Source organism: Hyaena hyaena, unplaced genomic scaffold (genome assembly GCF_003009895.1).
Source record: "Hyaena hyaena isolate Hyena2069 unplaced genomic scaffold, ASM300989v1 scaffold_24, whole genome shotgun sequence".
NCBI classification, from domain to species: domain Eukaryota; kingdom Metazoa; phylum Chordata; class Mammalia; order Carnivora; family Hyaenidae; genus Hyaena; species Hyaena hyaena.
In genome coordinates, this window is record NW_024080656.1 from 2,825,985 (window position 1) to 2,844,216 (window position 18,232).

The following is an 18,232-nucleotide window of genomic DNA, read 5'->3' on the forward strand; positions in this document are numbered from 1 at the left end:
CTAACATCCCTGGTAGTGCCCTAAGTTTAGTGTTACTAGTTAAAACTACTACTGTGTTTCCTAAACTCTACTTGTTCATATATAACCTTCACAATTTTTGCCCTATCTCAATGGGAACTACAGTATTATATATTAATTTTTTTACAATTGACTGAATTTCTAAACTTAATTCCCTTTAAAATGAAACTTTATATCCCTACTGTAATGGAAAATGAGCAATCATAGCAATGAAAATGTGGGTTTTATGTGTAAGAGTCTATTAATCCTTCCCAATTATCCAACAATAATCAGAGGTTTTGGTTTGCACATAGTTGGTCATCCGACCAAAAACTGTATTTCCCAGACTCCTTCGCAGCTGGTTGTAGATATGTGACTAAGTTTTGATGAACAGTATGTGAAATGTTTTGTGCTACTTCTTTTTCCTTTTAAATGTTTATTTTTCAGAGAGAGAGAGAAAGAGAGAGAGAGAATGAATGGGGGAGGGGCAGAGAGATAGTGAGAGAGAGAGAGAGAGAGAGAGAGAGAGAATTCCAAGCCGACTTGGAATTCCAAGCTGTCAGCACAGAGCCTGACCTGGGGCTTGAACCTAGGAACAGTGAGGTCATGACCTGACCAAAGCTGGATGGATGCTTAACCGACTGAGGCACCCAGATGCCCGAAGGTCATTTATAAATATTATTTTGCAAGGCTGGCACTAATATATTTCTTCCAGCGTTTTGGTCTAAAACTTGAATACAGTCACAGAATATGAATAAATTAGATGGTAACATCTAGTTTGGGGCTATATGCTCTGGTTTGATTTGTTTTTAAGAAAGTGACTCAAAAGACAGCCTTCAGTGTTTCCACTTTATCATTTTGACCATTCGAAAGTGTACAATTCAGTGGCAGTAGGTGCATTTACAATGTCATGTAGATATTGGTATCTCCATTTTGACAACTAAATGAAGCCCAAACTCTGCTTGGAGTTCAAGGCTTCCTACCATCTGTTCTTAGTCTAACGTTACCTTCCTGATCAGCTATTCCTCTTCATTCTCCCCCTTTTTTTTTTTTTGAGATTAAATAAGAGCTTTATTTATTTTTTATTTTATTTATCCTCAAGTTAGTTAACATACAGTGTATGGTAACTTGGCTTCAGAAGTAGAATCCGGTGATTCATCATTACATATAAACCTAGTGCTCATCCCAGCAAGTGCCCTCCTTAGTGCCCATCACCCATTATCCACCTCCCCCATCAACCCCTCAGTTTGTTCTCTGTATTTAATAGACTCTAATGAGGGCAGCTGGATGGCTCAGTTGGTTAAGTGACGAACTTTAACTCAGGTCATGATCTCACAATTCAAGCCCAGCATCAGGCTCTGTGCTGACAGCTCAGAGCCTGGAGCCTGCCTCAGTCTCTCTCTCTTTGCCCCTTCCCTGCTCACGCTCTGTTTCTCTCTCAAAAATAAACATTAAAACATTAAAAAAAAATAAAAGAGCCTCTTATGGTTTGCTCTCCTTTCAATTCCAGAGAAAAGGCAATTTGCTTTCCCTAAAATCAGTCTAAATTTCCTGTGTCCATCTTTTTTGTTTCCGTTGCTTCTGCCACTGATATGCTCATTCTACCCTCTTCCTTTCCATATCACGTCTATGACCCACCTCAAATGCCATCTTGCCTCCAGGAAGCCTTCCCGTTTTTCTCAGCTGGGGTGAACTTTACCTTTGTGCCCACATAGCATTTTGTTTTTATCACTTATGGCTATTTTCATATTTTCTCAATTATTTCTGTACATGTCTTAGCTTCTCTACAAGATTTCTCTCATTCACCTATGCCCTCTGGGTTTTAGCCCCCACAGTATCTGCCTTATAGTGGGTACAGACACCTAATTTGAAATAGTTTAAATATTGGTACCCAATGTGAGCACAGTGAGTTTACACATAGCTAGATCTTAATTTCACTGGCTTGTCTCCCATTCCTTCCCCGTCCTCAGCCTCCTGTAGAACCTCAGACCCCTTTCCGGTAGTTGGGAGTCTCCAAGAGGGTGAAGGGCATGTACTCACTTCCTTCTTAGCTGCTGCTCAGGCTCTTTTGCCTGATCTGCCTTCTGATTCTTTCCTTGGGATGCTATTCCGTTAGTCTGCCTAAGGCCACGTGTGCTCGCTGTTTTCATGATGCCTCTAAAATTAGGATGCTTTCAACATCAGATACGAAAAGCTCCTATTTAGTGGTGCCTGGGTGGCCAGTAGGTTAATTGTCTCACTCGTGATTACAGCTCAGGCCATGATCTCCATGGTTTGTGAGTTCGAGCCCTGCATTGGGCTCTGCACTGGCAGCATGGAGCCTGCTTGGGATTCTCTCCCTCTCTCTCTGCCCCTCCACTGCTCACACTTTCTCTCAAAATAAATAAACATTAAAAAAAGAGAGAAAGAGAGAAAAGCTTATGGCTGTTGTGACCTTGAGCAAATTACTTAATCTTCCTAGCCTCCTGCCTTCATCTGATGGGGCTAGAACTTACCTCAAAGGACTTATGTGAAGAATAAATGAGAAGGGGCTCCTGGGTGGTTTAGTCGTTAAGCGTTCAACTTCAGCTCAGGTCATGATCTCACGGTCATGAGTTCGAGCCCTGTGCTGACAGCTCAGAGCCTGGAGTCTGCTGCAGACTCTGTGTCTCCTTTTCTCTCTGTCTCCGCCCCCACCCCCTCACGCTCACTGGCACACTCTCTCTCAAAAATAAATTAACATTAAAAAAAAAAAGAATAGATGATCCAACTAAAACGTTTGGCATCGTGTCTGCCTTGTTATGCTGTGTTAATTACTGTACTCGTAGTGATTCTAGAGCCTACATGTGGCTTTGGTTCAGTGGAACCCGTTTGTCACAGTGTCTAACCGCCATGTCCATCACCTGCCAGGCACTGTGCAATAAGATCTGTGTATAAACATTGATCTCACGTGATCTTTGTTACAATGACACCTTGTGTTAAAGATGAGGAAAATAAGGCTTTCAGGTAATAGCCAGATAACTTAGCCCGTACTAACAGGTAGTGCAGTCAGGATTTAAAGCTGCAGGCTTTAAGTGGAATAACATTCTGGAGAACACATTGTGTGAGAGATCCACTTTTATATATACCCTTTTGTATCTATTTCAATGTTTTGTTTTGTTTCTTTACCATGTTCCTGTATTGTTTTCTATTTTAAGTCCTAGTTAATAATCTTACCAAAAAAAAAAAAAAATCTTACCAATATTCATTGCCCCAATCAAAAAAAGATTAGGTAATAAAAATAGAAACCTTATGTCATTAAACACACACAAAGTCTCTAGTTTTCTTAGTAGGGGGAAAATGCTAACCACCTTCTTGCAGCTTTTCACACTAAGGGTTCAAATTGCTGTTAAACTACTTGCCAAGTTACTTTTTTCCCTCCCCATTATAAACAGCAAGTACACATGGCTCTATGAGCTATCTTTTGCCCACTTACCAATTTTCCTACCTTTTAGTCAATAACTATACCTTACACATAATTGTTTACTTATCAGTCCTATGCACTGAAGCAACTTAAAATCAGTGCCTAATTCTTCCTGTTTCAGCAAGAAAACAGGAAGGGTTATAATGCCCTTTACCAGAATATAAGATTCTTAACCAGCATCCAAGAATATTTTCAAGCAGGAATATAAAGGAAATTCTAATTAATAAGCTCATTCTCTTTTTTATTTAAAAAAATTTTTAATTTTTTTAGTGTTTATTTTTGAGACAGAGACAGAACATAAGCGGGGGAGGGGCAGAGAGATTGAGAGACACAGAATCTACAACAGGTTCCAGGTTCTGAGCTGCTAGCACAGAGCCTGATGCAGGGCTCGAACTCACAACTGCGAGATCACGACCTGAGCTAAAGTTGGACACTTAACCAACTAAGCCACCCAGGAGACCCTAAAAAAATTTTTAATGTTTATTTATTTTTGAGAGAGAGACACACACCATGGGAGTGGGGGAGGGGCACAGAGAGAGGGAGACAGAATCTAAAGCAGGCTCCAGGCTCTGTCAGCACAGAGCCTGACGTGGAGCTTGAACTCACAGACATGAGATCATGACCTGAGCTCAAGTCAAACAAATAAGCTCATTTTCACTTCAAGATCTTATGAGTAAGAAATCATTTTATGTTCAATCACTCTGGTGTTTGTCTCTTTCTGCTGTTTTGTTTTTTTCACTCTTATCTGCAAACTTTTTTCTTAAAGAGGTGGATACCAAATATTTTAGGCTCGTCAGACCAAGGAGCAAAACTCAGGACTCACATGACCATTTAAAATATAATCATGTAGGGGTGCCTGGTGGCTCAGTCGGTTAAGTGTGACTTCAGCTCAGGTCACAATCTCTTCATTCATGAGTTTGAGCCCCACATCAGGCTGTCTGCTGTTAGCACAGACCCCGCTTTGGATCTTCTGCCTCCCTCTCTCTCTGCACCTTCTCTGCTTGTGTTCTCTCTCTCTGTCTCAAAAATAAACATTAAAAATTTTTTAAAAAAATTTAATCACGTAGGGGCACCTGACTGGCTCAATCAGAAGAGCATGCAATTCTTTATCTCAGGTTGTGAGTTCGAGCTCCACATTAGGTGTAGAGAGTACTTAAAATCTTAAATAAAAAAAAAATATATATATAATCATATAAAAATGTAAAAACCATTCTTAGCTTATTTATAAGTGGCTGGCCAGATTTAGCCCGTGAGATTTTCTTTGCTGATACAAGATCTATTCGGTAAATTCCCTCCCTTTCTTACATCACTTGAGAGAATGATGTAATGCCCTTTTCTCAAAAAAGTAAGGAATATTTTTAAAAATTTTTAAATATTTATTTATTATTGACAGAAAGAGACAGAGCATGAACAGCAGAAGGGCAGAGAGAGAAGGAGACACAGAATCCTTAGTAGGCTCCAGGCTCTGAGCTGTCAGCACAGAGCCCAATGCGGGCCTGAACTCACAAACCGCGATATCCTGACCTGAGTCAAAGTCGGACGCTTAACTAACAGAGCCACCCAGGCGCCCCAGGAGTAATATTTTTCTAATGTCAGACTGTCATGACTCATTTGTTACTTGTACTATGACAGAAAATACACTCACACAATTGTTGATACAGAATATTTTATTTGTTTGATATCGTACAAATGTCTCTCTTCATCTTTATATTTGTTTTTGTATTCTTACTGAACCGCAAAATTCCTAAAGGATGAGGCTTGTATCTGTTTAACTTGATTTGTACACTATCAGCACATAAGCATCAAATGGACATCTGGCATATTTCAATAATGATAAAGCACAAGAGAAAATCAAAGTCAATAAGACATATAAGAAAAAAGCACATGGAAACATACAAAAATTCTTATTTTAGAATTATGCTATACATAATTTGTAAAATCTACTTTTTTAAGTTCATACATGAGATTATATTGGTTTTCTTATTTAAAGAAAAAGGGGAACTTCAACAAGTTATAGAAATAAAAATGCAAAATGATGGTAAATATTTTTTTTGGCTCTTGAACTAAAAATATAATGATCAGCGAGAAAAAATGAGAAGTGAAGAGGAATAAAGTAGACCAATACTGATATTCTCTTCATGTTAAAAAAAAAAAAATGCCTTTTAGACATATTGGAAGTGATTGGAAATGAGCAGTGATGACCTTATTGGGGCTAAAAAACCAATGACACAGCTTGTTCAAACAAAAGGAGCAAAGGAACATTACCCAAACCAACCTTAGAGGGTCACTTGTAACACGGAACATAGGAGGAAGAAAGAAAAGAAAGAAAGGATGAGAGAGAGAGAACGAAAGAACGAAAAGAAAGAAGAAAGAAAGAAAGAAAGAAAGAAAGAAAGAAGGAAGGAAGGAAGGAAGGAAGGAAGGAAGGAAGGAAGGAAGGAAGGAAGGAAGGAAGGAAGAAAGAAAGAAAGAAAGAAAGAAAGAAAGAAAGAAAGAAAGAAAGAAAGAAAGAAGAAAGAAAAAGGAAAGGGAAGGGAAGGGAAGGGAAAGGAAGGAAGGAAGGAAGGGAAAGAAAGAAAAAGGAAAGTGCACAAGGCCCCATTCTGTCCACTGCATCTTCCCTGTCTGTTCAGAAAGACAAGAACTGGCTTGGGAAACACCTTACCCAATTAAGCCAGAAACTTCTAAGTCTCCAGGACACTTTCTGAAACGTCAACAAGTTTAGCCCAGTATTTAGGACAGCAATTTCATGGTTTAAAATATATATTTAATGACAAGTAAATAAACCAATGATTAGAAAAACTGAACAGTGTACAATGTGATATTAAAGTGCTGCCTATGGACATTTTGTAAGGTAAAAAGTGTTTGAGGTTTAATCTGTATTTTACAAAAATCGACACCATTAAAACCAACATGATTATTTACTACTCATCCAATCACTGAGGTAACGATATTACAAAAATATGTAAAAAATATTCTAGATTCATAATACCAGATATGCTAATTCCCATGTAGCTAGTATAAATTTGATTATTAAAAAAATAGTTTCGTTTCCTTAAAAACACTTGGTTCATTTACCATTTAATATCAGATAGATATCTGCTATCCTAAAGTACCAAAAAAATTACAAATGAAAATGGCAATGTCTATACTCTGGGTTTCTTGTTTGGTGGATCCTGAAGGCTAAACTTTGGAATTTCCCCCGAAGCCGCATATGGAATTCTCTTTGAAGACACCTTTTTTCCAATTGTTTCAATCTAGGGAGGAAAGAAAAGATTTTAGAAAGAAAACCTGGAGTATTTTTAACTTTTAAAAGCAAAAGAGGGTCTTAAGTCTGGGTTGCTATGGAAGATTTTTGGTTCCTTCTGTATTTTTCATGTTTCTAGAGTCGATCTACACTCCACTCTCCATATTCATGCTCAGATACTTCCTCTTGCCATTCCCAAAGCTGGACCCCCTCCGACTGAGGACAGACTCACATGCCACCGCTGTGTCAGCAGCATGCGCAAAAGCAACTAACAGACCAGATGCCAGTGAAACCACATTCTCCCTCTAACTCTATTCTCATGTCTGCTTCCCTTATACTAAAACATTTACATAAGCTTGGGGCGCCTGAGTGGCTCAGTCGATTGAACAACTGACTTCGGCTCAAGTCATGATCTCACAGTTTTTGAGTTTGAGCCCCAGATCAGACTCTGTGCTGGCAGCTTGGAGCCTGGAGCCTGCTTTGGATTCTGTGTCTCCCTCTCTCTCTGCCCCTCTCCTGCTCATGCTCTGTCTCTCAAAAATAAATAAACATTAAAAAAAAATTTACATCAGCTGTAATAGCATAGATTTCAGGAGTCCAGGCTTCAAAGTCTAAAAGGCCCCAGTTGGATTCCTGATTGCTAACTGTTGTGTTAACTAAGCTCTCTAGGTCTTTCTTCCTCATCTGTAAATGGTGTTACTACCACCTACTTCAACAGATTGTGTTATAGATTAAATTTGATAAAGTGCTCAGCCCAGTGTTCAGCATACAAGTCAGCCTTCAATAAATAAGTGGTAGTCCATTTTTATTTTGCATATTACATTTTAAACATTTCTTCATATATCTAAAATCATTAATCTTACCTTTAAAGACACTGATTCCTTAATAATCATAAATTTAGCTCTTCTCTATAGCAAAAATACACTATATAATTTTCATAAATGTCTTTTGGATTATAAATTAAGAGGCACTTAGGTGGCTCGGTCAGTTAAGCGTCCGACTCTTGATTTCAGCTCAGGTTAAGATCTCATGGTTTGTGAGTTCGAGCCCTAAGTCGGGCTCTGTGCTGACAGTGTGGAGCCTGCTTGGGATTCTCTCTTTCCCTCTCTCTCTCTGCCTCTCCCCTGCTCATGTTCTCTCTGTCTTTCTCAAAAAAAAAAAAAAAAAAAGTTAAAAAAATTAGTATTTAATTCTGACTTAAAGAGCTTCTACTTTGTATTAATCATTTTAGTGACTTATAAATTCCCTTTATTTAGTGATTCCATTCCTATTTTTTTCCTATTTTTTAAAATCCATACTATGAAAAGTTAACTTCTGTAAAAATTCAAACTCATATTACCTTAGATGAGTAATAAAAGAATGGGAGAAAATGTGGTTATGCCTTGGAAGTGATCTTTAAAAAATAACATTGCTTCAGTTTAAGTCATGCCTGGGAAAAGCAGTCATGCTGTTACTCACTAAGGAGGAGTGCAATAGAAGAATCCCCAAGGTCCCTGATGGAATGTTAACAGACAAAGATGTCATCTGATTCTTGCTGTAAGCAAATCTCTCATGAATGAGAAATGAGCACTGAATTCTCTAAGAAGGATCTTCAACAAGTCGGTGACAGGTTAAGAGAACCAGATCTGATATTCTGAACAGTGGGTAAAGCCTTCTGGGTACCTCTCCAAGTAGCTGGTGCTGAGCAGACGCATAAAAGCCAGCTCTAAACACTGCCCCCCACCCACCCACTCTGCCCTGGGACTATGCTGACCGCAATCTGCTGGCGTAATTCTTTAGCCTCCCCAACCTCCCCTCAAGCCTCCCACCCCCATATACACACTGCTCTGAGGAAATGGAAAGTAACTCCTTCTTATTAACACTCTTGGTATTTACCCCTGGTAAAACGGAAATACATGCAGCATAAAGGTACTGTTGAGGTTTCTGTTAGCTCTCAGAACACTCCATTTAATTGGCAACCTTTGAATTAAAAAAGGGCCAGTCCCACTGAAACTCCCATACTTTTAGCTCAGACTTCTCAGGGGCTAGGACAGTGCTGAGCACTCAGAAGGTATAGGATCCTATACAACATGTGGCAACTATACTGCATTTTGGAGTCTTCAAAACATTCATATAGGAATAAGTGGCCTGGGCCCTGAGGGGATCAGTGTGGTACAGATTGTTCAGCAGAGCATCTTGGGCAGCTCTGGGAAGAAAAAAAATTTCTTTTAAGTTTGTATATTTTCTTACTTGATCTTTATATGAAGTAAGGCAAGGTACATTCTATTCCTATATAGTAGGTAACTGTTGACTCCTAGATACTATGTAAGGAAGACCAATACTGAATGATCTTGAGATCACAAATTAAGGAGGGAGTAGAGTAACTACACTAATCACACAGAGATTTTCCAGAGAACTGACATGCTGCCCCCATGTTGTGTTATTGCTAAAGAAGGGAATGTTAAAATTCTGAAACCCAAACCCACTAAAAAGCAAATGACTGAACAAACAAAACAAAACCAGTCCAGGATACTTACCTGGAAGCCAATGGTTTGTAGTTCATTGTGGAGCCCATCCAAGACACGTCGTCCATCAAAGATAAAGGCTGGCTTCAGCATTTTTTTATGAATGCGTTCATAATCCAGTTCCTATAAAGACAGAACCAATGAAACAATTAGAACATATACATGAACACATACTCAATCCCTACTGATACCAGAATACTTCTAAAATTTTCTTTCATAGTACTTGTCACCTCACCTTAAACATGTCCCATTCGGTGCAAATAACCACAGCATGGGCACCATCACATGCTTCATATGGATCCTTGGAAATGGTCACGAGACGGGACACTATAACAACACAACAAAAAATTGGCAAAAAGGAAGGAATTATTTGAAATTACGCATTTTAGTTCTAGGATTACAAGGAGTTGAGGGCCTGACAGAAGTGAAATGGTCTGGTTGAAGTGAGGATGAGAGTAATGGGGTGGGGGTGGGGCCTGGAGCACCTGAACCTTGCCCTAGAAGCATCTCCTTGGAACCTCTGGGGCTTTTTAGAATATGTTGGAAAAACATTAGACCAACTTACAGCTGATCACTTCAGATCAAAGTTGATAGAACAATGTCTAAGAGTTTAATTTTAGAGAAATGAGGCAGAAAAGAAGACCTACCAATGATAAAAATAGAACAACCATGGAAGCAGCACAAATATCCATCAATAGATGAAAAGATAAGGAAGCTGTGCTATATATATATACACACACACACGCATACATACATACACACCCATACATAGAGAGACACACACAAAAATATACATATACATACAATGGAATATTACTCAGCCATCAAAAAGAATGAAATCTTTCTATTTTAAATAACATGGATGGAGCTAGGGAGTATAATGCTAAGTAAAATAAGTCAGTCAGAGAAAGACAAATACCATAAGATTTCATTTATGTGGAATTTAAGAAACCAAACAAATAAAGAAAAAAAAAAAGAGAGAGAGAGAGAGAGACAAACTAAGAAGCAGTCTTAATTATAGAGAATAAACCAGAGGGGCAAGTGGGTAGATGGGTGAAATAGGTGAAGGGGATTCAGAGTGTACTTATCCTGATGAGCACTGAGTAATGTATAGAATTGTTGAATCACTATATTGTATACCTGAAGCTAATATAACATTATATGTTAACCATGCAGGAATTATTTTTTTTATTAAAAAAATTTTTTTTTATGTTTTATTTATTTCTGAGAAAGAGAGAGAGACAGCAAGAACAGGGGAGGGTCAGAGAGAGAGGGAGATACAGCCTGAAACAAGCTCCAGGCTCTGAGAGAGCTGTTAGCACTGAGACCGATGCGGGGCTCGAACCCACAAACCGTGAGATCATGACCTGAGCTAAAGTTGGATGCTTAACCGACTGAGCCACCCAGGCACCCCTGAAATTATTTTTTTAAAGTTTATTTATTTTGAGAGAAAGAGAGAGAGTGGGGGAAGGACAGAGAGAGAGGGAGAGAGAGAATTCCAAGCAGGCTCTGTGCTGTCAGCATGGAGCCCGATGCTGGGCTTGATCCCATGAACTGTTGAGGCCATGACCTGAGTCAAAATGAAAAGTTGGATGCTTAACTGTGCCACCCAGGCACCCCTAAAAAATTTTTTTTAATGCAGCATTTCATTAAGAAACAAAAACAAAAACAGAACAAACAAGTTTTAGGGCCAATACTCAAAGTCATTCATAAGACTCAAAGCCTTACCTTGGTCATCCTCTGAAACTCCAGGGTGAGAAAGATCCACAACTATTTGTTCCCTTGGTACTTTTGGATCATATATATGGAGATGTGCACCTTCATCCATCAAATATTTGCTGATATATATACTAGAGGATTCTCTAAAGGAAAATAAATCCATATTGCTAAGCTTTGAAATGGCATATATTCTAATCCCTAAGGAGTTTATAGAAGGAAGATTCTATTTTTTTTTTTGTTTTTTTTTTTAATTTATTTCTAGGAGAGAGAGAGAGAGAGAGAGACAGCGTGGGCAGGGGAGGGCCAGAGATAGAGGGAGTCACAGACTGAAACAGGCTCCAGGCTCTGAGCTGGCAGTCAGCACAGAGCCCGACGCGGGGCCCGAATCCACGAACCGCGAGATCATGACCCAAGCGAAAGTCGGACGCTCAACCGACTAAGCCACCCAGGCGCCCCAGGAAGATTCTATTTCTTGTTAACATATGGATGTTCACTTTATTTTTATTCCTTATGCTATATATATACATATATTTCACACACACATCCACCATCAAATATCAAAATAAGATAAGCAGCTAATATTTTCAAAAGGGTTGAAGTATTTTTAAGAACTGATACCTCGTATCACCGGTGTCCTTTTTGAATGCAAATCCCAAGATAGCTATCTTCTTATCAGTTACTGTATTAAACAGACTATCGATAATCCGGGAAGCAAACCTCCTTCTCTGGTAGTCATTCATATCTATGACCTGAAATTACATGCACAATTTTATGCAATGTACACATGTACAATTAGTGCAGTTAAGAGAGGTGAGGCCTATGCCATACACTGCTCAGTTTTTTTTATTTATTTTTATTATTTTTTCATTTTATTTTATTTTTTACAAATAGTTTATTGTCAAATTAGTTTCCACATAACACTCAGTGCTCATCCCCACAAGTGTCCTCCTCCATGCCCCTCCCCCCCCCCCCCCCCCCCCCCCCCACCCCCCCGTTTTTGTCAGCATTCAAGAGTCTCTCATGGTTTGCCTCTCTCCCTTTCCCCCACCATTTCCGCCCTTCTTCTCCCCCTTGTTCCTCCGTCAAGTTCCTCCTAATCCTCCTATACGTGTAAACATATGATATTTGTCCTTCTCTGCCTGACTTATTTCGCTCAGCATAACACCCTCAAGGTCCATCCATGTTGCTACCCATGGCCAGATTTCATTGTTTCTCATTGCCATGTAGTATTCCATGGTATAGATAAACCACATCTTCTTGATCCATTCATCAGTAGATGAACACTTAGGCTCTTTCCATGTTTTAGCTATTGTGGAGAGTGCTGCTATGAACATTGGGGTACATGTGCTCCTATGCATCAGCATCTCTGTATCCCTTGGGTAAATTCCTAGCAGATACACTGCTCAGTTTTATAGTACTGTTGTTTGAATACCAGTCTCATAAAGTAACAGGAGGCAAAGATTAAACAACCTCTTTAGCATCTATTAAAAATTTTTTAAAAATTACCATCCCACCAATTAAAGCCATCCTGAAAATTTTCACTTGGCTTTACTTTCCATGCACCAGTCTCGATGGGATGGATGTAAAGATGAGAACAGCTAAGTTTCAACCCCACTTGAGATCCAGCTATAATAGCTGAAAAATTTGGCACAGAGAAGACAGAGTTCTCTTTTGCCAACTTCTGCAAACTCTATGGAAGCAAGGCTGTAAGCAATCAAATCCCAAAGGTCCCATCCCCCTCCCATTTGCTTACCCCTCACCAAATTGAGTGTAAGTAGAAAGTGGACAGAGAACAGTTGAACAATGCACAGAATTATGACTGCCTCTTGATAAACCATTAACACTGCTAACCCTTGTCAAAGTTTTTAACTAAATATTGTAAGAGTAAAAAAAAGTCTCTGATCACTCAACCCTTTACTCTCCTAAGAGTTTATAAACAAGACTTTAGGGGCACCTGGGTGGCTCAGTCAGTGAGTGTCTGACTTTGGCTCATGTCATAATTTCACGGTTCATGGGTCCAAGCCCCATATCAGGCTCTCTGCATCAGCAGAGATCTTTTGTCTCCTCTCTCTGCCCACCTCTGCGCCACCCCCTCTCCACTGTTCACGCTTGCTCTCCCCCTCTCAAAAATAAACATTAGAAAAATAAAAATAAATAAATAAACAAACAAGACTTTCTATTGGTGACCAGATGGATATAAGTAAAGAGACTAGTTTTTATGTGTGTGCTTGGGTGGCTCAGTCGGTTAAGCGTCTGACTTCGGCTCAGGTCATGATCTCACAGTTAGTGGGTTCGGGCTCCGTGTTGGGCTCTGTGCTGACAGCCAGCTCAGAGCCTGGAGCCTGTTTTGGATTCTGTGTCTCCCTCTCTCTCTGGGCCTCCCTTGCTCATGCTCTCTCTCTCTCTCAGAAATAAATAAAACAGGGGCGCCTGGGTGGCTTAGTCTGTTGGACATCCGACTTCGGCTCAGGTCATGATCTCACAGTTTGAGAGTTCGAGCCCCACGTCAGGCTCTGTGTTGACAGGGAGCTCAGAGCCTGGAGCCTGCTTCAGATTCTGTGTCTCCTTCTCTCTCTAACCCTGCCCTGCTCACACTGTCTCTCTTTCTCTCTGTGTCTCAGAAATAAATAAGATATTTTAAAAAAAGAAATAAATAAAACATTAAAAAAAAAAGAAAGAAAAAAATTTTTTAATGTCAATTTATTCCTGAGAGAGAGACAGAATGAGAGTGGGGGAGGGGCAGAGAGAGAGAGGAGAGAGAGAGAGAGAGAGAGAGAGAAAGACAGAGAGACAGAGATACAGAATCCAAAGAAGGCTCCAGGCTCTGAGCTATCAGTACAGAGCCAGACGTGGGGCTCGAACTCATAAACAGTGAGATCATGACCTGAACCAAAGTCAAACGCTTAACTAACTGGGGCACCCGGGTGCCCCATGTGTGTTTTTTTGAGGCACTGAGTTTCTGGGGGCTGTCTCAAAACCTGAGAGCTTGGAAAATGAGCCCAGAGTGTTAGAAAATCAAGCCTTTATCTCCATTTTTTGCCATGACAGACAGGAAGATAAAGTGATCATGCTGGATTGAGTGAAATGAACTTTTACATTGTACATTTTCCTTAAAAATGTACATTTCCTTATATTGCCCCCTACTGCTGAAATCTAAAAAACTATAAAGTTGTAGAAAAAATATTTGGGACAGATATGTCTACTGGCTTGTATCTTGGACAAGTTACTTAACGTCTCTAAGCCTCAGTTTCCTTGCCCAGATTAGTGATGAGGACTAAATGAAATATGCAAAGTACCTAAAAAAGTACCTGGCACAGGAAAAGCACTCAATGTGAACTCTATTGTCAGTCCAGGAAGGGTCTCTAATTTTAGCTCACACACAAACCACCTGAAAGCATTGTAATACAGGTCCTTCTTTTGTTGTGATTTTCTGCCTTTCAGAATAGAAAAGAGTTATAATTAAGAACAGTTCTTGCTTTACTCTGAGAACAAATGTGTTATAAAACTAGAAGACATAGTTTTTCAGAAATTTCCATCAGAGTTCATTAGCAAAAAATACAAAAACACAGAAGCCCAATAAATAAACCTAAAATAAATAAACTGAATATGATGTTTGAGTTCCTGGAATAAGTAAATTCTGTCAAAAACATCTCCTAGACAATAAACTATTTGTAAAAAAAAAAAACAAAAAAAACATCTCCTAGAGGGTGACCTTTTTTTAATTAGAAGTTAAGCAAAAGTTGTTGACTATAAAGATTAATACCTGCTGCCAATACCGAGCGACTTCAGGCAAATTCAGGGCCTCACAGAGATAAACCAAATTCAGAACATCTTTCTGAAAGCAGCTTCCTCCAAAACCTGAAGAAAACAGTGACAGTATTTTTATTTAAGAACCACAACTGAATTCTGTGACAAATCTGTCACACTAAATCAGAAGGCCTATGCTACTTTTTTTTTTTTTTTTTTAAGTAAACTCCACACCACACACGGGGCTCAAACTCACAACCTGATATCAAGAGCTGCATGCTCTACTAACTGTGCTAGCCAGATGACCCTATGCTAGTATTTCTAATAATAAAATTTAGATGTCAGAAAGTTATTGGGCTTAAGCATTGTGTGAAATTTGCAAGCAACTAATTAACTCTATAAATAATTTCTAGGTAATCTTCTAGTTAATGTTTTATTATGGTTACATTTTCTATTTATTCCTCATTCACCTGGTATCGCTACCCCACCTCTCTTACTTTAGCACAGGGCTGGTAAACTTTTATGGGACAAATTGTAAATATTTTAGCCTTTGTGGGCCACATAATCTCGGGCACAGATATTCAACTCTGCCTTTGTAGCTCAAAAGCAGTCATAGACAATATGTAATCAAATGGGCATGGCTGTATTCCAATAAAGCTTTATTTATAAAAGCAAGCTGGGGGCCAGTTTTAGCCTAGACAACAATTTGCCCACCCTGTTCTAATGCAATTCAATATACAGTGAGGACTGGCATATGCTTTGAAGTCTAAAACACCTGGCCACTCACTAGTTGTATGACTTTCAGCAAGTTGTGAAAATTTCCCTGATCCCTAACCATCTCTGTAAAGGAAATAACACCTTCTTAACAGGCTATAAGGATTAATTAATGAGATATATAAAGTACTGGTTCAGAACTTGTTGCATAATAAACCGTTAATAGTAGCTATTTTTTATTAAATGGTAGCTTAAAGAAAATACTAAAAAGATAGAAAAGCTCAGGGAAGCCAGTAATGGGAAATGATATTAGGCCCCAGAAATACAGGAAGGGCTGCCTATGGCCCAATCTATAAAATTCTATTTACCCTTACATCAACCATATTAACTTATATCCAAAAAAACCAAACAATTCTCATTATCCACTAGTTACATTCTACAAAATTGCCACAAATGTGTACTTTAGTATTTAGCAATACTAAAGCATTGCTCCTAGGTGAAATAAAGAGTTAGGTTCCTGTGAGCTTATGGTCACATTTCACCAACAAATTGATACATAATCATTTTATTTTTATTTTTAAAAAATTTTATTTATTTTTTTATACTTTGGACTTTTTTATGTTTGTATTTTTTTAACTTTTAATTTTAATTCCAGTATAGTAAACATATAGTGTTATATTAGTTTCAGGTCTACAATACAGTGATTCAACAATTCTGTACATTACTGTGTTCATCATGATAAGTGTAGTATTAATCTCCTTCACCTATTTCCCCCCACCCACCTCCCTTCTGGCAGCCATCAGTATGTTCTCTATAGCTAAGAGTCCTTTCTTGGTTTGTCTCTTTTCTCTTTTGTTTCTTAAATTCCATTCAGGAGTGAAATCTTATGATATTTATCTTTCCTTAACTGACTTATTTCACTTAGCATAATACCCTCTAGATCTATTCATGTTGTTGCCAATAGCAAGATTTTATTCATTCTTATGGCTGAATAATACTCCACTGTAGATTTTATATATATAACTCACATCTTCCTTATCCATTCACCTATCAATGGGCACTTGGGTTGCCTCCCTACCTTGCCTAGTGTAAATAACGCTGCAATAAACACAGGGGTGCATATATCTTTTCGAATTAGTATTTTTGTATTCTTTGAGTAAATATCCAGTACTGGAATGACTGGATCATATAGTAATTCTATTTTTAATTTTTTGAGGAACCTCCATATTGTTTTCCACACTGGCTGCAAAAGTTTGCATTCCCCCCAACAGTGCATAAGTGTTTCTTTTCCTCTGCATCATTGCCAATATTTGTTGTTTCTTGCATTTTTTATTTTACCTATTCTGACAGGTGTGGGATGATATCTCATTATGGTTTTGATTTGCATTTCTCTGATGATGAGTGATATGGGGCATCTTTTCTTGTGTCTGTTGGCCATCTGTATGTCTTCTTTGGAGAAATGTCTGTTCATGTGTGCTCCTCCTCCCCCCCCCGCCACCCCCTTTAAGTAAGCTCTATGCCCCAAATGAGGCTCAAACTCATTACCTTAAGATCAAGAGTTGCATGCTCTACTGACTGAGCCAGGCCAGTGCCCCTGTTCTTGTTTTTATGAGTTTAAAGACACCTCATTTAATATATATTATTGATTCATTAACATTAAATTGACAGCCAACAGCACCATAACCCAGGCCTGAATAAAGCTTATCTAAGCACATGTATTTTCTCTGTGAGGCACATCAGAATCTCCTGGCACTTGAAAACACTAGACAGCACTTTGCAATATTCCTGAGAGCCATTTAAAAAAGTGAAACCACCAACAAAAAGCACAAAAGTGTAAAAAATGTGACAACTAAACAGACCACAGAAAGAGCACTTGCTTACAGAATGGGGGCTAAAACAAGAAAACAAGAGCATTGTCTTATGCAACTTCAGCTGGAAATGTCTGTGTTGGGAGACTCAAATTTTTTGCTGCTGCATTTTGGGTCTGCAAATGACCATGAAAGCACTATAAGCACTGGTCTTGGGATTACAAATAAAGTTTAGCACGTAGGATAACTCAGAAATACAGAACTGGCAAGTAACGAGGACCAGCTCACTTCACCAAGGCCACATTTCCAAAAGTGTATTAGCAGGCAAGGCAAATGTTAGGAAACTTTTTTCCTATTTTCTTCAATGAGGTATTGAGTTATTTCCTATGTGGTCTCCTAAACTTACTCTTCCTAAATGTTGTAACTAAATACCAATTAATCCTCCTGAAACAGTGAACTATGTTTATCCTACTAATCAATCAGTAATTATTAGACAATATAAGCTTAATTATTGCTTCACTTGGGAAGTTCCTGATAGATTGAAGGTCACATGTATAATAGAATCATTATTTTAAGGGCATCAAGTTAAACAAAGATTTCCTTGGGATACCTCAGTGGCTCAGTTGGTTAAGCATCCAACTTCAGCTAAGGTCATGATCTCATAGTTCATGAGTTAGAGCCCCTCATTGGGCTCTGTGCTGTCAGCACACAGCTTGCTTCAGATCCTCTGTCTCTCTCTCTCTCTCTCTGACCCTCCCCATGCTCTCTTTCTCAAAAATAAATATTTAAAAAAAAAAAAAAAACTTCATTAAAGTTAGAGACCCAGCTAAATGAATCTACTTTATGTACAGAATATTTTCAATTTACCAACACTGGCTTTCAGAAACTTATTTCCAATTCTCTGGTCCATTCCAATGGCTGTTGCCACCTCTTCCACATCAGCCCCTGTTGCTTCACAGAGGGCACTTATAGAATTAATGCTGCTGATCCGCTGGGCAAGAAAAGCATTTGCAGCCTTTAGGGGGAACAAAAAAGGAAAAGTACAATGAGTTAA

At 38.7% G+C, this 18,232-nt stretch overlaps 1 protein-coding gene across 3 annotated transcripts in view; it reads right to left on the reverse strand.

Annotated features, from left to right (window-relative positions):
- Window positions 1-6,184: 6,184 nt before the first annotated feature.
- UGDH (UDP-glucose 6-dehydrogenase) overlaps window positions 6,185-18,232 on the reverse strand; it is a 35,099-nt gene continuing 23,051 nt past the window's right edge. For all 3 annotated transcript variants that reach the window (XM_039226953.1, XM_039226951.1, XM_039226952.1), the window contains 7 exons: window positions 18,046-18,193; window positions 14,673-14,767; window positions 11,528-11,658; window positions 10,919-11,052; window positions 9,426-9,517; window positions 9,203-9,313; window positions 6,185-6,696 (listed from right to left, as the gene is read on the reverse strand). In XM_039226953.1, the coding sequence (XP_039082884.1) occupies window positions 6,586-6,696; window positions 9,203-9,313; window positions 9,426-9,517; window positions 10,919-11,052; window positions 11,528-11,658; window positions 14,673-14,767; window positions 18,046-18,193 (822 nt within the window). In that variant the 3' untranslated portion in view covers window positions 6,185-6,585. The remainder of the gene's footprint in view (window positions 6,697-9,202; window positions 9,314-9,425; window positions 9,518-10,918; window positions 11,053-11,527; window positions 11,659-14,672; window positions 14,768-18,045; window positions 18,194-18,232) is intronic.